We start from the raw sequence: 24,688 nt of genomic DNA on the forward strand, positions 1-24,688 counted from the left end.
AGCAAACTATTGTACATGTACTGTACTGTATATGGTGTAGGGTTTCCTGCCTGAGCAGGGGGTTGGACTCGATGACCTCCAAGATCCCTTCCAACTTCATTATTATTATTATATTATCATTATTTGGTTCGTGCAATGTGTTAAATTAGCTTGTTCCATCCAGCTATGGTGAGAAAAAGAGAAGCAATTCCGGTTGTACAATTCAAATTCTCGCAGAGGCAGCTAGGATTAAAGAAGCCAATGTTAGGTAAACCCACTGCTCATTTAACTTTTGGTATTGCTGGTCATGAGTAAATAATTCAAGAGCACCCTAGATTCGAACTCGGAACTCTCAACCCCTGGATCACCCGCCAACAAAATGATTTAAAAAAAAACAAGAGCCCGCTTCATCCTCCTTTGCTAGGAGCCCCGCCCCTTCGTCGCTCTTGGAGGAGCGGCCCAGCAACAGACTCGCGCGTGCGTAGTGAGCCAGGCGAGTGAAGCGCGAACTTGCGCGGGAGGAAGGAATTGTAGAGACAGCAGAAGTCTTGACGTCGAGGAGGGACTTCCGGCGGCCGGAACAGAAGTTAAAGTACGCGTGCGTGCTACCCTGTTGTTTTGTGAGGCGTATAGACCGTCCCTCTCTTCTCCTCCCGCAGGCACGCAGGAAGGCTGAAGAGCAGCTGCTAACCAAAGAGTCGAGAAGGGAGGGGTTTCCGGACCGAGCGGGGGGAAAAGAGTGCGGTGGCGCATGCGCGCGCCCTCAAACGGCGAAGACCGCTCTCCTCAGAGCTGGGCTCCTTCGGGTCCCTCAGTCGGTCGGCGGCGGAGCAGCGGGCGAGCTGGGCTGCGGGCGGCCACGCCATTTCCGCCTGCTTGGCCACCTCCGGAGCCCGCAGCTGGACGAAAGGCCGGGTTGGGCTGAGGCAGGAGCAGCAGCAGCGGCGCAAGAAGAAAGGGCGACCCGACTTCGGGCTGCGAGGCAGAGAAGGAGGAGGAGGAGGAGGAGAAAAAAGATCCGCCGTCTCCACCGCCGCCCCCTCAGGCCCGGCCGGACCGGACCGGGACGGCGCGAGCTGAGGAGGAGGAGGAGGAGGAGGAAGAAGAACCGGAGCGCTCCCCCCCCCATCCGACAGAGCGGCCGCGCCGAGTCCATGAATGGAAATCGGCAGCGCAGGTGAGGCAGCGGGGTTGCCTGGGGCGGGGCGGGGGCCTTCGGACCCGGAGAGGAGATGAGGAGGCCTCGTTGCTCCCCGCAAAGCGCGAGAGGGCGAGGGGCCCCTTGGGGACCCCCTGGCTTCTCCTAGGACAGGGGTAGGCAACCTGGGCTCTTTGATGACTCGTGGACTTCAACTCCCAGAATTCCTCAGCCAGCATGGGGGAAACTATGGCCCCTTCATGACTTCTGGACTTCAACTCCCAGAATTCCTCAGCCAGCGTGGCTCAACTTGGAAATTCTCCCTTTCCCCTTAGCATGGCTGGCTCAGGAATTCTGGGAGTTGAAGTCCACCAGTCATAAAAGAGCCAAGATTGCCTACCCCTGGCCTAGGATTAGCCTTCGTGTCTTGGCTGCTCTTCAGAGCGGAGGCAGGATTGGGCTGTTCAGCTTCAACTGGGGATCCAAGAGGGGTCAATATCGACCACCAGAAAGGACTGTCCAAAAGGTCTGCAAATGACTTGAGTATCCAAAGAAAGTCCCAGTGAACAGGTGGGGGTTAACAAGGGGTCGATATTTATTGTTGTGAGTTGCGAAGTTGTGTCCGACCCATCGCGACCCCATGGACAACGTTCCTCCAGGCCTTCCTGTCCTCTACCATCTTCTGGAGTCCATTGAAGCTCACGCCTGCTGCTTCAGTGACTCCATCCAGCTACCTCATTCTCTGTTGTCCCATTCTTCTCTTGCCCTCCATCTTTCCCAGCATTGGGCTCTTCTCCAGTGAGTCCTTCCTTCTCATCAGGTGGCCAAAGTACTTGAGTTTCAACTTCAGGATCTGGCCTTCTAAAGAGCAATTAGGGTTGATCTCCTCTAGGATTGACCAGTTTGAACACCTTGCAGTCCAGGGGATTCACAGGAGTCTTCTTCAGCACCAAGGGGTCGATATAAGGGATCGTAAATACTATCATGAGACAAGGGGTCAATAAGTGGTTTAAAATAGGAAGCGGTATTTGGTATGTTTGCTGCCTTGAGTTATTTTTATGGTGGGTTATACATAAATGATTAGGGTCTGATTCTTTTAGGGTCTCCACTGCCTAGTCTTGCAGGTGAGGTGCCTGGTGTTGGGGCAGAATTACCCAGGATTGGATAGACAGCTGCCAGCGAGAATGGCCCTGAGGTGTCTCTATTAATTGCTACTATTAATAATAGTACTATTAAAGTAGTATTTATTAAATTTTCATATGTTTGGGGGTCAATAAGCAATCTGAAACTTTACGAAGGCATTGGTGAGTTGAAGAGTTGAAGCAGCCCTGACCTCCCAAACTGGTGCCATCCAGCTGTCTGATGCTAAATGCTCCCCAGTCCCACAATCCTTTACTGTGCTGGCTGAGAACTATGGGAATAGCAATCTACCCCCCATCCTTCTGGAGGACATAGGTTGGGGAAGGAGCTAAAATGAGAGGGTGGATGAGTAGACTTTGAGGATATAGGGCAATGGGGATTGTGTATAATAACAGTTGAGAAGGCGGTGGAGTTTCATGCTTACATTTGGACTGGGAGATAAGGTGACTGTTCAGGCTTTGTGGAGCAGTCCTTACCTGTTAAAGCAGTGTTTCTCAACCTTGACAATTTTAAGGCATGTGGACTTCAACTCCCAGAATTCCACAGCCAGCATTGCCGGCTGTGGAATTCTGGGAGTTGAAGTCCACATGCCTTAAAATTGTCAAGGTTGAGAAACACTGTGTTAAAGGAACATTGTATTACCATGAAATAGATCTGCTGTACATCTCCTTTTTATTAAATGACATGTTCCATTAACTATGGACTTGCAAACTAGGGACTGTTGAGATAGTTGAATGAAGAAGGTGATCAGGGTTTTCTTATGCTTTGGAAGTAGATTGGTACAGGACATTGTTTTTCAACCTAGCATCTTAAAAGTGGGCAATAGAGTTCAACTCCCAGAATCATCCTCCAGCATAGTGTTGAAAAGCACTGGTTTACCCAAACACCAGTCATCCAGTCTTGACATATGTTAGCTTGTCATCATTTCAGTAGCATGAAGATGAGGTATTTTTGTGGCAGTGAGGATCCCTGGATATAGTAATGGTGAGGGGCACTTAGTATCTTATCATTATTCTAAGGATGAAAACTGAAATATTTTTAGAAGAAACAGTCTTTGTGTTCTGAAAAAGATACTTTAATGTATGCTACAGCTTCTTATACCCTATTACCTGAAATAAAAAAAAATTGCATCAGATGGTTGATTCATTGGGAAAAACCTACTTATTCCACCTGAAAATTGCATTTTCTGTTACACGTTGGTAGGCATAGGTATTGGTCAACCTAGTGTAATACATTTAAACATCAATACTATATTAAACACAAAGGTTGCTGAAATTCTGTGGAACCGTAAAAGCTAATCTCACTTAACTGAAATAAATTGGCGAAATCTGCTTAAATGCTTTAGGTACGATTGCTCAAAATTTAGGAATAGTTTGATTAGCTGACTTGAGAGATTTTGAAATGAGAATAAATCTGATCTCTTTCTGATTCTCAAACATGCTTAGAAATAATGTACCTATTATTGGATGGATAGCTAGAACTACTTGACTTTTGATTGAGTTTTGAAGACCTTAACTAATGTATAAATTTCAATGTATAATGGAATAAATAAAAATGATGGCAACTGCTTTCTTCAGTTATCACTTTAAATCAATTGTTTAATGAAGAGACAGCTTTCTTTTTAAGTTATCAACATGACAGCTGACATAGTTGCACAAAAACTGAAACTTCATAGTTATTCCTGCAATTACAAATCTTTGGCATTATTTAAATCACATAGTCCAGATTAGTCACTAGCAACATTGCCTAATAGAGGAAATATTTAGATTTTCAATTGTGATCATCAGTCACATCATTTGTTTTCAATTCATGATTTTGATCATAGATTTCAACGTTATCCTTTTCTGCAATGATAGATGGACTTTTAATATTTGTTCATTCACAGCAACTAAACTATTTTGAAGTTAGTTTCCTTACGATACGATACATATGTAGCGTGACTATTGGCAACTAATTGGGAGTCACACTTTGAAAAATGTGACACTGCACGACCTAGTTCAACCCATTAATCCATAAACAATACTTTACAAACATCACTAAGCCAAAACCAACAATCCATATTATAATGTAGCATAGCAAACTGTATGAATCAGGCCACGGTCTACAGTATTGAGTAGCCACTGATTTCATCCTAGAGCAGTGGTTCTCAACCTTTTTAATGCCGCGATCCCCAACCGGTCGTAAGTCGAGGACTACTCAACTGGTGCAGCACCATTTGCAGAATGGGACTTTTGGCGGGCTCAGCAGGACAGAGACAGCCTGGACAATTCCTATTGGCTTTTGAAAGCCAATAGAATTAGACTCTATTCAAGAGAGTCTATTCTATTGGCTGTCAAAAGCCAATAGAATAAAAGGGAGCAGCGCAGCTAAGGAAAAGGGGGGGAAAATGGCGGACTGCGTTGTTTGGTGACCCCCGTGAAATGGTCGTTCGACCCCAAATGGGGTCCCGACCCACAGGTTGAGAACCACTGTCCTAGAGGGATAACCTTTGCCGTATATATGTTGGATTTTTGTTTTCATACTTTAGGACAGGGGTAGGCAACCTTGGCTTGTGGACTTCAACTCCCAGAATTCCTGAGCATGGATGGCTCAGGAATTCTGGAAATTGAAGTTCAGGAATCATAAAAGAGCCAAGGTTGCCTACCCCTGCTTTAGGACATTGCCGGGTCACATCCAGAATTTGATGTTTAATTTCCTAACTGGATTTGTATTTTAGCTTTATTTTTTTTTAAAAAAAAATAACCCGCTGTTAGTTAGAAAAAAATCCACAAAAATGCACATGGAGAGTTGAAATAGCGCTAGAGCCCTCTTCCTCCTCTTCCATCACTTTGATCATTGACCAATAAAATGTATTATTCAATTTCTCTAGTCCATCTCAGTCCAATTAACTTTTTTAAAAATTTGTTTTTAATACTAAATTTTAAAAATTCCATTGTGCCAAACATTCTAATCCATATGCTATCGGAATAAAATATAAAAATGTGACACCAATGTGATTATATATATAATTAAGATTAATCACCTATGTAGTTTTATATTATATCTGTACAACTGGTATTATGGACGTATTTAAATCTATATAAAATAGCGAAACATATAGTCATCAATATAAATGTCTAAAACACGATAGAAACAGTAAAATCTGTTTTATTGCAAAGGTGAATTTTAATACTGTGTCTGTAAAACTATGTTGCAAAAATTTAGGTGGAACACAGATGCGTCCAGAAATGTAGAGACTGAAACCTAAAATAACCAAGAAAAATAAAGAGTGATGGACCTTGCCTAATCACATTAATGGCTCCAGTGCCCATGAGTATAAATCATGGCAAATGGGAGTAAATGTTAGAGCCGGTAAAGCTCCTATAAAAATTAAAAAAAATGGTAGCAAAACATGCTTAATATATGTTGAAAAACAATAGAAATTGTTTAATGTTATTAGAATTGTGACTCTGTATCCTGGTGAGTTTCTTGGGCTGCTTAACTAAGCAACCCTTAACATAGCAACCCTCCTGCGACTCGAAAAAAAAACCCACAATATTATGATTTTATATACATAAATAGTTACAAGGGTTTTTCTATCCAAATTTCCTTTATGCTGAGGTTTCCACCATTTCTTTCAAATCCTCATTAGCTGCTGTTATTACTGTTCAATTCTCAGAGACTGCTTGGGCAAGTCCCCGTAATTTCTTGGCAAGGTTTTTCAGAAGCAGTTTGCATTGCTGCCTCCTACGGCTGAAAGAAAGTGCCTGGTCTACAGTCACCCAGCTGGCTTTGTGCCCAAGGCAAGACTAGAACTCACAATCTCCCAGTTTCTAGCTGATGTCTTAATCACTGCACCAAACTGGCGCTCGGCTATTATTATCACCTTTAATGCTCCCAGTAAATCTACAAAAGTTGCACTCTGAAAAAGGTTGGCGCCTATATTGACATATTTTAAATGTCTTGGCATTGGTTTAAGCCAGTGGTTCTCAACCTTTCTAATGCTGCGACCCCATAATACAGTTCCCCATGTTGTGGTGACCCCCAACCACTTATACATCACCGGGTGCCAGGGGCGTGGCCAAAGAAAAGGGGAAAAAAATGGTGGACAGCCTTGTTTGGCGACCCCCGTGAAATGGTCGTTCGACCCCAAATGGAGCCCCGACCCACAGGTTGAGAACCACTGGTTTAAGCTTAATGTTAAGCTGTGAATGGATCTGGTTTACTAATAGATCCCTCTGGCTGTATTCACATGACTTGTCCACTGTGATTAGCTTAATCATGGTTTTTTTCAGCTAATCCAGGTTCAACAATAAATTACATAGACAGGCTGTATTCACATAACACAGTTAAATGTAATTGGCTAGTCTATGGCTCAATGTTTGGATTCCAAACAGCCACTGAATAGAGGATCCTCTATAAAATTAGTACTGAAGATAATTAAGAATGACTGATAATGTACAGTAGTTCGCAGATGAATCTTTGCTTATTTCAAAAGAGCTTGTACAAGCTCCTTGCTAGGTGCAAGAGAGTTTTCAAACACCAAAGATAATGTTTCAATTTCTTACTTTCTGTCCATCACGTATACAAAAACTGATCTTTGCAGAAACTAATATCTGAAAATGAAGTTAATATCTGTTCTGAGGCAACGGCTGGTAAAGTTGTGATAATGGAATTTCCCTCTCCTCCCCCTTATTTTCCTTGGTTACTGGATTCGGTTTCTGTGCATTTGAGGCTATGATTAAATGAACACAGGTAAAATTTGATCGCACTGAAGTGTGAACTCGAGTGGTTTGGACCTTAAATAAGGAGGAGTCAGAATAAGGCAAAGCCACTAAACCGCAGTGTTTCTCAACCTTGCTGGCTGTGGAATTCTGGGAGTTGAAGTCCACATGCCTTAAAATGGTCAAGGTTGAGAAACACTGCTTGACTAAAGGATTCAAGTCCAAGAAGTATTGACTGTGCTTATGAGTACAACTGTTATTGGAATAGTTTGCAAAGCAAGGCTCTGTGTTTAACTTTCTGGGGAGTTTTATGAGTCACTAATATAAGTACTCATGCATGTTAATAGTGCATTTTAAAGTAATTTAGTTTGATAGCCTAAAGAATGTTAGAGAAAGGTGTTTTTTGGAAAAGATGTACATAAGAGAGATGAAGAAACACATCAATCAAACAAGAAGCAAGATAGATTTAAGAGGAGGTTAAGCATCTCCTTTTGCCTAAGTCACTCTGTTAAGTAATTTTCTTATTTCCGAGCCTGCATTATTTCTGGATCAAAAATTGGCTTCCTGAAATATTACTGTAAACAATTCAATGTTTTGGCAAGGGATACAGTGGCACAGTATGATGACATCTGTTGTTTAGGCTTTTTATATTAAAAAGTAAATATATACATTATACCCAGTGAAAAAGAACTATAATGTTTTTATCTATCAGTATATCATTGTCTTCTCTCTTTAGAACATTTTATCTTTCTGTTGGAGTCTTATTTGGAAAACTTTCCCCTCCTTAGTGGCTGCTGTTAAATGGAACAAAAGTTTTATTATTCAGATCTGTACTTATAACCCTTGGGTATGTCTGAGGTCTATACTTTCTTCTCTTGATTAATCTGTATTTATGACTCCAACATGAGTGGCTACACTCATCACATTAAGCCATAATGTGTTTCTTTTTGGTTTAATATGTTCTGGGAATTCAATTTTTAAATTAAAGATTTTAAATACAATAGTATTTAGTAAAGTATAGTAAATAGTAAAAGTAAATGCAAATTAAACTCAAAAAGAAAAAAAAGTGCAAAGAAAAGTAGAAAAAAAGGAAAAATAGAATAATGAAAAAATATCTGAAGAGATGACTTCCAATCAATTAGAACAAGTTAAAAAATGATAACTCATCACCTCTTATAAAATTACAAACACCTATTTCTTCTCCCCTTAACCTATCCCTTCTACATGCTAAATCATAAATCATCAATTTTTCAATTTTCCTAGTATCAGCAATTTGTAATGGGGTTCATATCCCTTTCTTATACTTCTAGTATGAGCAGTAGGACAACAAAGTAATTTTTCTATTGGGATTGGTTTTAGATTTAGATTTTTTTAAAATCCTGCTGTCATTATTTCCCCTCAAATGTGAACTGTCACTTATATAAATTTGACTTGTGAGTCATTTGGCCTGTTGTGATCCTGTTTCTGCTTGTTTAACAAGCTGAGTAATTTTCAGGTTCCTGCTACTATACCTTTGTATCCAGCTTTTCTTCCACAGTGAAAGAATGTTATTACAAATGTTATCCAAGCATTGCTTAGTTTATGCAGATAGAAAAAACAAGATAAAAGCTGCTTTCTATATTTCTATTGTGCTTTGTGTATATAGCATGAATTCTTTAATTGTCATTTTGCAGCTTAGCCATATCTGAAACATGGTTAGGCTATAAAATATGTCCTACGTATATGTCCTCACCTTCATACGGATCAGCTTATATTATTTAGGATAATAATGGTAATAGAGCACAGCAGCGATCAAGAAGCGTTAAGTTTGGCATATCTAAAATAAAGGAATGTGTAACAAATGAAAAGACTTGAACAAATAAACCATACTACATGTTAGAAAAGAGAGTGGAGCTGAGTGTTGCTTATTAGCTTGATTTTTTTTTTAAATCACAAGGGTTTGATGAATATAGTTGGTGCAGTTATAGTAGCTTATAAACTGTCTTGTAAGTTGACAAAAACAAAGATTGCATAACCTAACTTTTATTTATTTTTCTCCCACACATTGTTTGCTTTTGTAAAGTGTCTAGTTAGCCAAATGACTTGTGTGCTGGCATGCTTAGCCAAATAAGTTAAAAACATAGTGGCTGCATTCACACAGTACATTAAACTTCATTAATTTTGATTGTCTTTTGTTTTTGTTGGCTTGGCATGTTGAATCCAGCCTCATTAGTTTCTGGTTCTGTGGATAATATGATTTCAGAAAATTAGAAAACTCAACCAGAGTGCCATCCAAAGAATGATTTCTGACTTGTTGCTGTTAAACTAGCCTGGGGTTGTTAACCAGAGCTTATCCTGTTGTAGTATTCCTAGATGATTTTGGAAAGACAAACGAGGACCCTTGTTTAAAGTGGCACACTAATCAAATAATTTTAGCTCTCTTTGCTGGCTGGGAAATTCTGGGAGTTGAAGTCCACAAGTCTTAAAATTGCCAAGGTTGAAAAACACTGCACTGTAATATTCGTTGGGACAGCTTCCAGGAAAACATGTGCTGCAGCCCCTGAATCATTGTCACATGATAAAAAAAAAGTTGAGACTCTACAAAAAGTGCAGAGAAGAGCAACAAAGAAGATAAGGGATCTGTAGGCTAACCCCTATAAACAGTCTGGGAACGAGATATGTCTAGTCCAGTGTTTTTCAACCTTGACAATTTTAAGGCATGTGGACTTCAACTCCCAGAATTCCACAGCCAGCATTGCTGGCTGTGGAATTCTGGGAGTTGAAGTCCACATGCCTTAAAATTGTCAAGGTTGAGAAACACTGGTCTAGTCTAACAAAGATAAGGCCGTGTGTGTGTGTGTGTGTGTGTGTGTGTGTGTGTGTGTGTGTGTGAGAGAGATAAGATAGCAGTCTTCCAGTACTTGAAGGACTGTCACGGGGAAGAGGGGATCAAGCTACACTCCAAAGCACCAGAGAGCAGAACAAGAAGTATCATTAAAGAAAGATCCAACCTAGAACTAAGAAATTTTCTAACAGTGAGAACAGTTAGTGGAACGGCTTATCCCCAGAAGTTGTGAGCGCTCCATCTCTGCAGGTTTTTTAAAGAAAAGATTGGAGAGCAATTTGTCCCAAAAGGTTTAGGGTCTCCTGTTTGAGCAGTGGGTTGGACTAGAAGACCTCCAAGGTCCCTTTCTGACTCTGTTACTGTGTATTCTGTTCTTTAATAGTTTCTGTAGAAAAAGGCTGTATTCAGCATAACGCATCTCTTTACTAGTATGCTTTATATCAGGGGTGTCAAACTGCCAGCCCACGGGCTGGATGCGTCATGCCAAAACCGCGGCCACCCCATTGCCAGCAATGGGAAAAAAGTCACAATATGTCGCGACATGTGACATTGCGAGTTTGACACCCCCTGCTCTGCATTGTAAGTTATTGCCATAGGTGAAACATACACCATTGCCATATAAAGGAATGGCTTTTTATATTGAACATTCATTTCTACTTTGAGGGATTTTTATGTATTTCGCCCTGTTATTTTTATGCTTCAATTTTGGATGGCTAAAAATGGAACAAACTGTGTCTAGCGTGAATGTTCTCTTATTAGAGCAGTGTTTCTCAACCTTGACAATTTTAAGGCATGTGGACTTCAACTCCCAGAATTCCACAGCTGGCATTGCTGGCTGTGGAATTCTGGGAGTTGAAGTCCACATGCCTTAAAATTGTCAAGGTTGAGAAACACTGTATTAGAGGATTGTACCCTTTGAAATGATTTGAAAGAATTGTGTTGGAGCTTAATATCTCCCTGATACTAATTAAAGCAGCTGTATGTTTTCCAGGTTCAAATGGAAAAACTCCTGCGCTGTTTTAATTAGGAGCTGAAAAATGCTGTGCTCATGAAACTTCCAAAGTATTTTTCCTAATCATTTCAAAGAGCACCCAATTCTTTGAACATGTACAGTCCCAACAGTTATACATTTTCTTGTAATAATTTGTAATGACATTGCTTTACATGCTGAACTTCATTTTGAACTTCTTTCAGGAACAGCAGTTTTTAAACAATCCTATTATCTCAGATATTTTAGATTTATAATTTAGATGATTTCAGATAAATTGTGAATGTGAAACAGAATAAATTTAACAAATAAATACATTTATTTTCCCAGTAGGGAATGATTTATGGGAAAGCTCCCTCCAAAGGGATTTCATTCTTTCAGGGAGAAGCAGATGTAATGACAAACAATATTTAAACTCCTTGCTACATTATTTCTTTCAATGTTTTGTAAATACAAGTCATAGACTTAACAAAGACAATGCTTGTCTGAGTTGATACTTTTCTTCCAGTTAGAACTATTTAAAGTTCTGGTAGTTTAAATTGCTACATTAATAAATTTCTATAGAATAGATTACAAGGACTCATATTGTAAAACCATTTTCTTAAATGATGTGATATTGGTTTTATCTGTTAACCTTTTGTGATTATTATAATTTTCTGAAAGCTCTGTGAAATTTAATATATTGCAATATAACCTTTGAAACCATGGACAGAACATCCTTTACAATGAATTTACGTTACTGCTTTTTACGTGCATCAGTGATATTAACAGCTGAAATCAATAAGTGGGAATATGTGCAAGTTCTATTATGTGTAGGTGTATGAAAGTGGTGGTTATGGTTGATTGTGTTGCGTCTAGAAATGATGACATTTATCTTATGAATCATTCCAAGAACCCCAGAGTAATGTATAACTCTTCTTTTAATTTCTTTATTTTTTTTCATTAATGACTGGCACCGTCATAGCTCCAATACTGGACACGACACAGAAAATTGAGAGTGTTGATTGTGGATAGTGAAAATATTTTGGGAGACAAATTCCTTGTGTGTCCAATCATATTTGGCCAATAAAGAACCTATTCTATTCTACTTCTACTCTATTCTATATTCTATTCTATATTCTATATTCTGTTCTGATTCATACTAATTCATATCTGATTGTACTATTATTTTATTCTTTTTTGCGGATGGGTATTGCTTTTGCAGTTGTGCTTGTGCAGTTGTGCTTGAAAAATATTTGTGCTGGCAAAACAAATACAAATTGGACTAAGTTAGTTGCTAGTAGGACCGGGAACTAGTAGGACTGGGACTCTAAACATTTTCACTTCACTGATTTGGAAAATTATGTGGATCACATCATGGTTATAAAAGAGGGGAAAGGAGGCTAATTAATCTTCCTATTCTAATAAAGGCAGCTGTGTGTCCTCTAGCATAGGGGTCCCCAACCTATGGTCTGCATCCTGGTACTAGGCCGTGGCCTGTTGGTCACCGGGCCCCAGGAAAAGCTGGTGAGCCCCGCCCTACTCACGCTAGCACCACCACGCGGGTGCTGTTGGCCTGTTCGTACATGCATGCGTGCGCCAACGTGGGTGCCATGGGTGCTGGCAGCCTGTTTGCGCATGTGTGTGGGCATTTGCACATGCGCACAGATGATAGCGCCACCAGTGTGCACATGCCCATTTGTGCACGTGTGTGCGGGCTTCATGCACGTGCCCATTTCCCTGCAGCTCCCTTTCCCTCCGGACCGCCAAGCTGGGAAGGTTGGGAAACTCTGCTCTAGCACAATGGTCCCCAACCTTTCCAGTTCTGTGGACTGGCAATAGTGGTGATGGCAGTGGCAGGTGGGAGGAGATGGCTTCATGCACATGCACACCGGTTATGCAGATGGAGCTTCCCATGCGTGGCCACCGTTTGCCCGGCCCAGTTCCCAATGGGCCACGGACCAGTAAGGGGGACCCTCAGTTCTTAGTACTTGAGAATTGACACTGTACACCTCTCATTTATGTACTGCTGTACATGTATTTCTGCTATTTTATTTATGAATTCAGTAGAATTATAAAAATACAGCCACCACAGATATCTGAAGGGCAGAAGATATCTGAAATTAGCATTTGATTGTCTGAGCTTCCGATCTAAGATATTAGAGACAGATCTGGGGAAACCTAGAGACTGATAAGGGAAAAGCTGTGCTTTTCTAAACTTGAGATCAGTGCGCCCAGAATTTTGATGGATTGGGAGAAAAGGACTATGAAAATTGTTTGATATGTTTATAAGGTTTAAATTGAACATTTTTATTAGGTATAAGGAATATTATTTCATATGCACGGTAACGGCGGGACTGAAAATTATAAGCCACAAGATGAATTCACATCAGAATTCATTCAAGGTGTGGCTAATTAGGGAGGAATAAAACAGTATAGATGGTCCTCAACTTACAGCCATTCATTTAGTGACCCTTTAAAGTTACAACGGCATTGGAAAAAGTTACGTTTTTCACACAAGCGTTGCAGCCGCCCCATGGTCACGTGATCAGAATTTGGTTGCTTGGCAACTGGCATGTATTTATGACGGTTGTAGTGTCCTGTAGTCATGTAATAATTACCTTTTGCGAACTTCTGATCAGCAAAGTGAATGGGGGAAGCCAAACTCCTTTAAAAGACATGTCACTAACTTCATAACTGTGGTGATTTACTTAACAGCTCTAGCAAGAAAGGTTGTAAAATTGGATAAAACTCACTTAACAACTGCCTTCCTTAGCAACATACGTTTTGGTTTCAACTGTGGTCGTAAGTTGAGAACCACCTCTAATATCAAAGAAGGAAAAAAAATTCCCTTGCATCCAGTTTGATTCATGCTTTTTTGTCAACAGTGCAAAAGAAGACTTGATATTGCCTTGTTTCAGGATGATGTTTTTTTAAAAAACTTTCCAGTTTCAGCTACAGCCCTGGAATTTTCTGATGATCTTCCATTTACTACTGACCAGTTCTAACTGCTTAGCATTTAGGAAATCACCCAAGATTAGGTGGGTCTATCTCCGTGGTGGCGAACCTATGGCACATATGCCACAGGTGGCACACAGAGCCCTCTCTGTGGGCACGCGCAGCATCACTCGAGTCCTAAGTCTTCAGCTGGGTTTTATAAAACCTTTTCGCTTTAGGTCTCTGCCACTGTGTGCCCAAAAAAAAAAGGTTCAATCAATCGATCAAGTTCAACTTCTTGCGGGGAAAAAAAAAGATCTCGCAAAGTTGGAATTGATTGATTGAACTTTTTAGTCCCATCCAGTCTGCCGTTACCACCGCAGCCACGCCCACCCAATGGGCCACGCCCATCCAAATGGACACACCCACCCAATGGGCCACGCCTACCCAGCACCCAGCGATACATAAGTGGGTTTTGGGTTGCAGTTTGGGCACTCGGTCTTGAAAAGGTTCGCCATCACTGGTCTATCTGTTGCAGATGGAAATTAGTGTAATATTTGTGCAAATGTATTGAAGGGAGTAATTCTGAATGTTTCTTCTCGCAGTTGCACCAATGTCACTAAAACAGGTTCAGCATCCATCTCTTAAGTTTTACCCTTGCTTTATTTGCAGGAACCGTTGGGGCTCAGCCCCTACTCATGGTGCCTCGACGACCTGGCTATGGCACCATGGGGAAACCTATTAAACTGCTGGCCAACTGCTTCCAAGTTGAAATCCCAAAGATTGACGTCTACCTCTATGAGGTGGACATTAAGCCAGATAAGTGTCCTAGGAGAGTGAACAGGTAAGTTATAATGGGTAATGTTATTTTAGCTTACTAATATTGATATAGCCAATGAAGTGAGATGCTTTTAGTAAATAAAGCTGATCAGCACTCTTGTTTGAGGAGAAAACATTTCATTTGATAGTGTTTTTATGTTGTTGTTTTTAAAAAAATAGCTGACGCGGAGAACATATTTTTTTATTCTTGGATTGAGGAGTAAATTTATAACTTGAACATACATTGTTTTACATAGACACCCACATACCGGAAAGGAATTAAAATTCATTTAAAAAAAATGGCATATGTCTTTAGCATTGACAGAGCAAGTAGAATGTGGCAAAAGTGAGTAACTTCATCTTTGTTTTTAAGAGTCATTAGCACTTTTAAGTAATTTGGGAATAAGTAGAATTCAAACCGAAATTAAGCACAACTTTTGAAAGTTAACATTCATCATGAATCTGGTTTAGTCTCTATATAGAACACTCTTTTTTTTTGTACTGAAATTATAGCGTGGGCTTCTAAGAAATGCCATGTTTTCACAGTAGTGCTATTAGAGAAACATGGATTTTTTTAAAAAAACAAATTTGCTTTACTGGATGATTTTTATTTCTTGGTAGGATAGTAAACTTGAGTGTCATGGCTTAGTAAAAAAATGCTTGTTAATGTATTAATCAGAATACAAATAGTCAACCAGTTGCGGATTAGATCTGAATAGGCTGAAAGCCCTGCTGGATCAGACCCAGGGTATATCTAAACTGACATTCTGTTTCCACAGTGGTCAAAGAGATGCCGCTGAGAAGCCCAAAACAGAACATAAGAGAATAATAACCTCAAAACCTTAGTTTTCAGCAACTGGCTTTGAGAGGCAAATTACCACCGTTACTAGCAATACTATCGTGATCTTGACTAAAGATCATGAACTGCTTTGTATCCAGTGAAGCTGTCCAAATTGGTGGATGTTACAGGAGTCCTATAATAGCAGTTTTCAGTGCTCAGTAGTATACAGTTAAAAAAAAAACTCCCTGTCTTCAGTCAACTACCGTTCTGCCTCGTCGTGCAACTTATTCTATTTTATACAAGAACTTTCCATTCACTTTCACCATGCCCTCCATGTTATATACATTATTCCAACTTGACAATTTTCTGTACCAAAGAAAATCAAAACACAGGAATTGTTCCAACCATTTAGACATTTTTGTTGTTTGCTTTCTGCATCTTCTGCAATCTTACAGTTTTATTTAAAGTAGCACAGTGTCCCATAAGCAATTCTAGTTCTAGTTCTAGAATTATATTTGATTAAATGCTTCATTAGAACTGGAAACTATAAACATGGGTAACTTTTTACGTGTATTAAAGGTTTTGAACCCATAGGTAAGAACTCTGTCTCTTGATCTGCAAATGGTGAAAATAGGTAATTAACTCTGGTTTGATTTCAAGAAAAAGTAGAATTTCGAAGTCCCTTGAATGGAAAGGTTTTAATACCAGACGTGTATCTTGTTCTTCCTATTGAGGGATCATGTAATTTGTCCACTAGGCAAGTAATTTAGCTTGAGTAAATTAAAAAGAATTCAAACTGGTTTGGGCTTCTGCAATATCCATATGATGTGAAATCATGGTCTTGCAGCTGACTGACTTTATACTTGCTGAGTAGTTTCATCAGCTATTGTTTATATGCTATGCAGTAAGTATTCTTGGCTAGATTTTCCATAATGCTTCCTTTATTTTTGCTGTAATATTGATCTGTGTTGTTTAAATACTCATCTTTAGGAGATAATGAAAATATGTGTTTTGCGACTTCAGGGAATTTGGTGTGTCAAAGAAAAAATGATAGAATTGGGTTTAAATCCTGTGATCTTAGTCCATTGAGGCCTGTTAATTTTAAGGAATGGTGTTGCTATATAATTATTACAAAGAATATAATTTTAGTTGTAAAATACATGTATAGATAAGTAACATTTTACAATTTTATATAAAAGGGCTCTGTGCAACATTAAGGTTTATGCTTTGTGTATTCTATATTTATACTGTTAGTTTTATATTCATTTTCTATTCAAAACTGACCTCTCTCCCTCCATTTTTCCCACCACAGTTCTTGTGATTATACAAGAGATTATTTGTTTACCGTATCTTGAGGTTTCAAGGTGAATAATATTAAACACAAAAGTCTGTTTGCTGTTCCATAATGACTTAGAATATTTTCCTTTCAAATGCTGTAGACCAGTTATCTGTCATCAATACCTTAGAACAGTGGTTCTCAACCTGTGGGTCGGGACCCCATTTGGGGTCGAACGACCATTTCACGGGGGTCGCCAAACAACGCAGTCCGCCATTTTTTCCCCCCTTTTCCTTAGCTGTGCTACTCCCTTTTATTCTATTGGCTTTTGAAAGCCAATATAATAGACTCTCTTGAATAGAGTCTAATTCTATTGGCTTTCAAAAGCCAATAGGAATTGTCCAGGCTGTCTCTGCCCTGCTGAGCCCGCCAAAAGTCCCATTCTGCAAACGGTGCTGCACCAGTTGAGTAGTCCTTGACTTATGACTGGTTGAGTAGTCTTTGACGTACGACCGATTGGGGGTCACGACATTAAAAAGGTTGAGAACCACTGCCTTAGAACCTAGGGAGATTCAGAGAGCACTTAATCTCAAGTGATCTTGAAAAACAGTACAGTAATGACAAAAGTCAGCATGAATCCATCCCAAAACAATCTACCTGGGTGTTAGGGAAAAATTATCACAGTAGGGCTTCTTCAGCTGTAGAACCAATTACCAAGATTGTTGGCGAGCTCCTTCTGGATAGCTTTCTGATAGGGATGCTTTAATTTGAATTCTCGCTGTGAGCTAGAGGTTGGACTTTCCTCCTCTGTAATTCTATATACACTGAGAAATCATACTTTGCATCACTTAGTGTCAATAACTGAAAATATTCAAGGAATGGCATCTCTGGAGAACTTCAATGAAGCTGCAGGCTTGAGTGAAAAAGGCAGGATTTACAAAAGTATAAGGACCAATAGAACTTTCTCTAGCTTAGAGGTTTTAAATCCAATTTTCCGTTGCTGGAGTGAAAGTAGCACTAAATATCTGTTTAAACATGCTTTGTTAACTTCAAAATTACCGTTTTTTCAAAGATGCTTCAGAAGCATCAAATGGTCCACAGTGCTATAATCTAACTGAATAGAATCCACTGGAAATGTTTTGCTTGTATTAACGCCTTCATTAACTTCCAGTTTGTTTCAAATGCCAATTGGCAGATCTGTTTTTATAAAAAGCCATTTGCTTTTCAAGCTGTATAATACTTTTCTAAAGAAAATGACATGTTGGCTATACATTTTTTTTAAAAAATTGATAAATGGGTTTTTAGGTCATTGTCACAGAAAGAGTATTATCAATTCAGAGCTGACAGGAGATGATGTTCATCACTGCCTTTCAAGGATGACATTCCTTTATAACAGGGGGTCTCCAAACATGGCAACTTTAAGACCTGTGGACTTCAACTCCCAGAATTCCCCAGCCACAAGTCTTACAGTTGCCAAGATTGGGAGACTCCTGCTTTTTAGTAGCTATTAAACCTCAGAAGACAAAATAGAATGTGCTCCATAAGTGATGTGGCAGAACAAACAGAGGTCTCCTAGAATCATTTTGAAGTAGTTAATAACCAAGTATGAGTGGAGACAAATGGAGTCATATCACCTAATCCTAAAATGATATAAATCTCCTGAAAAGATGAACAGGCCTCCTACTTCTCTTATATATCTATTCATGATGTGGTGTACCACCAAAGAGCAATTGCTTTTATCTCTCCTCTCCCCCATGTGATTCAAAAGTAGATTGAAATGGGATCAAAACACTAGATTTATCTAGCGGTCTGGACTGTTTTGTTCTGGTGTGTTAAATGCACTAGTCAACAAAATTCACAGCATTAAAATTGCCTTTCCTTCTGACAGGTTATTCAAAAATTATTTTAAATATTTATTTTTAAAATCTAAACTATTTTTTAAAATAGTTTTTTTTTTTAAAAAAAAATCAGTATCTAATAATCTCTAATCTGAAAGCTGTACCAGGAATACAAAACACAAAAACAGCAGTTTTAATGTGGTAGGGAAGGAATAAATGATCGGATCAGGGTAAAGACTGTTTTTAATCTACCGACACTGAAAAAAATATAATGTTTGTGTTTTAGAGGAAGCTAGACAGCTGAAGTTACTGTAATAAGAAAAGATTACGTAAATAAGCAGCTTTGCATAAAAGAATTCAAAATTAGAAAACACAGAGATAAGATATGGCTTGTCTAGTATTTAAACACATGCTACAAGTTATTTTTATTTATTATTTATACTGTATCTTGTCTTTCCAAACTAAAAAGCTATATAGGGGTACTGAGAATATACCTGTAAGCTTTTTCCATCTCCCTTGTGTAGTGATTAGATTGTTTTATTGTTATTAATGATATAGTACCGTGGTGGTGAACCTATGGCACGTGTGCCACAGGCGGCACGCGGAGCCGTCTCTGGTGACACATGAGCCATTGCTCCTCCTCTCCGCGCATGCGCAGTCTGGGAATAGGCGAGAGGCTATAAAAGGAGCAACTTTCTGCGGAAGCAGCATTTGCTGCAGGCAGCGTGAGAGCGAGCACGAGTCGGAGCGGACAGCGAGCGAGCGAGCACGAGCCGACAGCTCGGTGGCCACACCCACTCGGCACCCATTGATGCATAAGTGGGTTTTGCGTTGCAGTTTGGACACTCGGTCTCTAAAAGTTTCGCCACCACTGATATAGTCCAACTTTATTCTTATTAATAATTATATTTAATGTAATGAACTTCTTTTGTTTATTCTCTCTGAATGTCGTGCCATTTAAATGTGCAAATATACTTTTTTCCCCTCTTTAATTTTCCTAGGGAGGTAGTAGATTCAATGGTGCAGCATTTTAAAGTGACAATATTTGGTGACCGTAGACCAGTTTACGATGGTAAAAGAAGCCTTTATACAGCCAATCCACTCCCTGTAGCAACAACTGGGGTAAGACAGTTACATGGTTTCCTTATTTGTGACAGATCTAAAGCTATAAGACATTGCTTCATCGTTGTTTTCAATTGTTTGTTATATATTTCAGTTAGCAAAGAAATGAAAGTAAAATTTACAAGCCCATCTCTCTTGACTTTTCACACTGAGCTTGACCCTTTTACTTCCTCTTCCATGGTGTTTCTCCCAATAGGTTGATTTGGATGTAACGTTGCCAGGAGAAGGTGGGAAAGACCGTCCCTTCAAGGTGTCCATAAAATTCGTTTCCCGGGTAAGCTGGCACCTCTTGCATGAAGTTCTGACTGGACGAACCTTACCTGAGCCTCTGGAATTGGACAAGCCAATCAGCACTAACCCTGTTCATGCTGTTGATGTGGTGCTACGACATTTACCCTCCATGAAGTAGGTTTCCCGCTGTGCTCTGTGCTGTTTATATCTATAGTTAATTTTGTTTTTTTGAGCAGTTTTGCTTTTAGACCAGTGTTTCTCAACCTTGACAATTTTAAGGCATGTGGACTTCAACTCCCAGAATTCCACAGCCAGCATTGCTGGCTGTGGAATTCTGGGAGTTGAAATCCACATGCCTTAAAATTGTCAAGGTTGAGAAACACTGTTTTAGACTTGCCTGCAAGGGTTTGGGGTGATGAGGAGAGCGTGCATTTTGCATTAGTGAGATCCCTGAAAGTTTCTCAGTTGTGTTTGTTGAGCAGATTAGTTCCAGTAGAAATGAATAGGAAAATTCTTGAATAATTGGAAAGTTTTCCCACAAGTATGTCATTAAGTGAAGATCAAGGGCAATGGGAGACTTGTGAATGTGACAAGTGACAGACAATAAAGACAAAGTGACAGACACTAAAGCAGAAGCAACACCAGCTGTGTTGCTTCATCTTGTGTATTAGGTCTGTAGCTTGAAATTACAAAATCTGTGTTTTTAAAGCAATTTTATATGAAGATATATTTTCAGGAACCGGCTGTTTATAATGGGAATTGGTCTTTGAAAGTTGATAATTTGAACATTTATAAGCTACCTGTTTAACTTCAGTGCCTTCAAGGGTAAATGTTCTACATACCTGGTTTTTACAACCTCAACATTCCCTTCCCCCAAAAATGAGACAAACCCTTGTAGGTGGGGAATATTGAAGGAAAAGTAAAACTCCAGATTGAGTGGTATTGGGGAAAATGAGGTGTGAAGCGCTTCTGTGATAAATTCCTTAGATAATTCAAGCAAACTATTTTTTCTTAGAATGTTCTCTTTCTCAGTTTTTTTTTTAAAAGATAATAAATACCAGGTAATAAAACAAATCCTTTGTGTGGAGCCCTTCAACAGATTAAAGGTGCTAAATCCAGCTGTTTTTCATTCCTGATTAATAATTAATTCTATTTGTATTAGATTTCAGCTGTTCTAATTCCTAGTACAACAACAGAGCAGCTCTATTAGAAGATCTTGTCTAAAAGTGATTTTCTGTTTGCAAACTCAAAAATGAGATCCTACAATTTGCAAACCCTTTTAATTTAAGTGACAATTTTGAAGCGCTGTCTTTTGCTTTACAAGTACAGGTAATTCTCAACTTAAGATCACAATTGGGACTGGAACCTCTGTCATAAGTCAGTGGGGTGATAAAGCAAGTGTTATGGTTCCGGCTAATGAAATACTTCAAAGAACTTCCAGGCATTTATTTTCCTAAAAGTCATTTATTGTTACAAAATGGCACAGGCATAACGGAGGCTTTTTATGCTAAGATCTAAGTTCTCTTCCTCTGAGCAGTTAAATTATTAGTATGTTCCCTCCCTAAATTAGCTGTCATATAGCATACTATCCAATTAGTGTGAAGGTCAAAGGTTTCCTTCCTCTTTCTCCCCCCCCTTTACCCCCACCCCCCCTTCTGCTCTGTATTAACCCCATAAATACCAGACAGTTCTGCACATTGTCAAAAGCAAGAATATACAATATTTGCAGCGTTGACAGCAAGTCAATATGACCAGCCCCAAATGTATGATCATTTTCACTATGGTCATTAAACAAATTACACAGTCATTAAGTTAATCTATCTTTCCCAATTGACTTTGCTTGTCAGAGGACAGTGGCAGGTGCAGAGAATCAGGACTATTCATAAGGTTGCAACGTAGATGATTTATTGATACCTATGCACAAGAACCTAGGCATCTAATGGTCAGCACTAAATTGGTGCTCAATAGTGGTCAGTGGAATTCAGGAGAGACTGGACTTGAATCTCTTGTGGCAGTACAAGCATTCTAAACTGATGATGTGTTTAATTCTCCACTTCCCCACCCCAAGATCTGCCTGCTCTTCTACAGCCAGCTGGGAAGGTCACAAGTGGCAATCATGTGACCCTGGGATGCTGTAACTGTTGTAAATGCAAGCCAATTACAAAGCACACCGATCATGATGACATGACGCGGGAATGCTGCAGCAGTCGTAGGTGCAAGAACTAGTCTTAAGGGTCATTTCTCAGCATCTTTGTATCTTTGAATGGTTGATAAATGATAAATGAATGGTTCTCAGTGACGGAATGCAGGTAGCCCTCAACTTGAAAAAAAAAGGTAAAGTTTTCTCCTGTCCAGTTGTGTCTGATTCCAGGGGGCGGTGCTCATCTCCATTGGCTAGCTGAGGGAGCCAGTGTTATCCAAAGATGCTTCGCTGATCATGTGGCCAGCATGACTGTATGCTGAGGCACATGGCATGCTGTTACTTTCTACTCGCATCTGCATGCTTTCAAACTGCTAGGTATGCATACTAAAAAGCAGAGACGTCACCCTGCCAACAAAAGTACGTATAGTCAAGGCCATGGTGTTCCCAGTTGTTATGTATGGCTGTGAACGCTGGACCATAAGAAAGGCTGAGCACCAAAGAATGGAGGCCTTTGAACTATGGTGCTGGAGAAGACTCCTGCGAGTCCCCTGGACTGCAAGGCGATCAAACCGGTCAGTCCTAGAGGAGATCAACTGTGACTGCTCTTTAGAAGGCCAGATCCTGAAGTTGAAACTCAACTACTTTAGCTACCTAATGAGAAGGAAGGACTCACTGGAGAAAAGCCTGATGCTGGGAAAGATGGAGGGCAATAGAAGAAGGGGACAACAGAGAAGGAGGTGGCTGGATGGAGTCACTGAAGCAGGAGGCGTGAGCTTAAATGAACTCCAGAAGATGGTAGAGGACAGGAAGGCCTGGAGGAACGTTGTCCATGGGGTTGCGATGGGTCGGACACGACTTCGCAACTAACAACAACAAAACTGCTAGGTTGGCAGGAATGGGAGCTCACCCTGTCATGTGGTACCTGGGTCTCAAACTGCCAACCTTTGTGTTGACAAGCCCAGCATCTTAACTGTTAAGCCACCATGCCCCTAACTAACCATTCGTCTAATGATGGTTGGCACTTACAACAGTCTTAGAAAAAGTAACTTATGACCCATCCTAGAAGTTACCATTGTGACACCCTCCCTGCGATCGTACATCAAAAACTGTAGTAAAAGTGAGCACGACTCACTTAACAATTGCATTGCTTGCTGGTCATATCCCAATTGTGGTCATAACTCGAGAACTACCTGTATTCTCTTTATTTATTTTTTATTATTCTCTATTGTTTTATTATTATTATTATGAGCCACCAGGCATTCATGTAGTTCAGGGGTGTCAAACTGCCGGCCCGTGGGCCAGATGCGTCGCCAGGAAACCGCGCCTGCCCCATTGCCGGCAATGGGGAAAAAGCTCCAATACATCGCGAGTTTGACCTGTCTGATGTAGTTTACGATGACCTGTGAAATAGATCAATTAAAAAACTTGGTTCCTTCCCTACACAGGTATACACCTGTAGGCCGTTCCTTTTTTTCGGCTCCCGAAGGCTATGATCATCCGTTGGGAGGTGGCAGGGAAGTTTGGTTTGGATTTCATCAGTCTGTTCGACCAGCAATGTGGAAAATGATGCTAAATATTGATGGTAACCACCAGTTCCGTTTGAGAAATGGCAGGCGAGGGAGGGCGGGGTTTATAAAAGATTGACGTTTTGTATGGATACGAGAATGCATTATGAAGGCTTAAACACAGACAATTCATTTTGGCGTTTTGTAAGGAAAAGGCCTGCTGTTTTACAAATCTCGTTGTTTTTTTTTTTTTATAAATTCCCCTTGGGAATTCTGGGATGGAAGTCCACATACCTTCAAGTTGCCAAGGTTGAGAAACATGGAATTAGGGAAACAAAACAAATGTTATTTTGTTCTGTTAGGAATAACAGGGGTGCCTCTATCCAAAGAAATTGTAAGTGGAGGTAGGAAAGAGAAGAATTTATGTTGCAATTCTGAAGCATATTTTCATGCTTGAACCTCAAATTGGCTTGATTACTTTCCTCTAATTAACCCATGGAAGAATAAACTGCATCTACACTTCAATAATGTAGATTTTTATTCTGATTCTCTTGTTTGTACATTGGCCATGTTGGTGCCAGGCAAGATCCCAGCAGGGATTCTAGACCAGGCTGGCATCGGGATGTTTTGGCTCCTGGTGGTTCTGTTTCTGTGGTATATGACACTTAAACTATAGGTCAGTGGTGATGAACCTATGGCACGGGTGCTAGAGGCAGCACTCAAGCCCTCTCTGTGGGCATACGCACCGTCGCCCCAGTCCTAGGCCTTTAGCTGGGTTTTATAAAACCTTTTCGCTTTAGGTCTCTGCCGTCATGTGCAAAAAAAAAAAAAAAAGGTTCAATCAATCAATCAATTTCAACTTCTCGTGGGAAAAAAAATAAGATCTTTCAAAGTTGGAATTGATTGATTGAACTTTTTAGTCCCACCCAGTCTGCCGTTACCACCACAGCCACGCCCAGCCAATGGGCCACGCCCAGCCAATGGGCCACACCCACCCGGCATTCGACGATGCATAAGTGGGTTTTGGGTTGCAGTTTGGGCACTCAGTCTCTAAAAGGTTCGCCATCACTGCTATAGGTAGATCATTTAAAAGAGTATTATGCTTTCTAATAAAGTAGTTCTTTCTCTCTGGGTCTCTCAGACCAGCACAAAAGCTAATCAGTTTTTAAGTTGCTCTCTCCAAGCAAAAACTTTTCACATTACTCCAAAATTTAAAATTCCTATGGAAGTGTTTCTTATTGATTGGTTGCGTTTATGTCTAACCTCACTGGCAAAATTCCAGATT

General features: G+C 40.1%; 1 protein-coding gene across 3 annotated transcripts in view; it reads left to right on the forward strand.

The window, feature by feature from the left end:
- The first annotated feature begins 604 nt into the window (after positions 1-604).
- Positions 605-24,688, forward strand: part of LOC120312524 (protein argonaute-3) — a 46,275-nt gene continuing 22,191 nt past the window's right edge. Inside the window, exons 1-5 of one of the 3 annotated variants that reach the window (XM_039353329.1) lie at positions 605-1,156; positions 14,361-14,532; positions 19,404-19,524; positions 19,721-19,929; positions 23,344-23,480. In XM_039353329.1, the coding sequence (XP_039209263.1) occupies positions 1,138-1,156; positions 14,361-14,532; positions 19,404-19,524; positions 19,721-19,929; positions 23,344-23,480 (658 nt within the window). In that variant the 5' untranslated portion in view covers positions 605-1,137. Of the gene's footprint in view, positions 1,157-14,360; positions 14,533-16,600; positions 16,653-19,403; positions 19,525-19,720; positions 19,930-23,343; positions 23,481-24,688 lie in introns of those variants that run through there. The other 2 variants (XM_039353330.1, XM_039353331.1) reach the window with 2 other exon arrangements.

Source organism: Crotalus tigris, unplaced genomic scaffold (genome assembly GCF_016545835.1).
Source record: "Crotalus tigris isolate CLP2741 ecotype Arizona unplaced genomic scaffold, ASM1654583v1 scf7180000018517.1768243, whole genome shotgun sequence".
Lineage (NCBI taxonomy): Eukaryota > Metazoa > Chordata > Lepidosauria > Squamata > Viperidae > Crotalus > Crotalus tigris.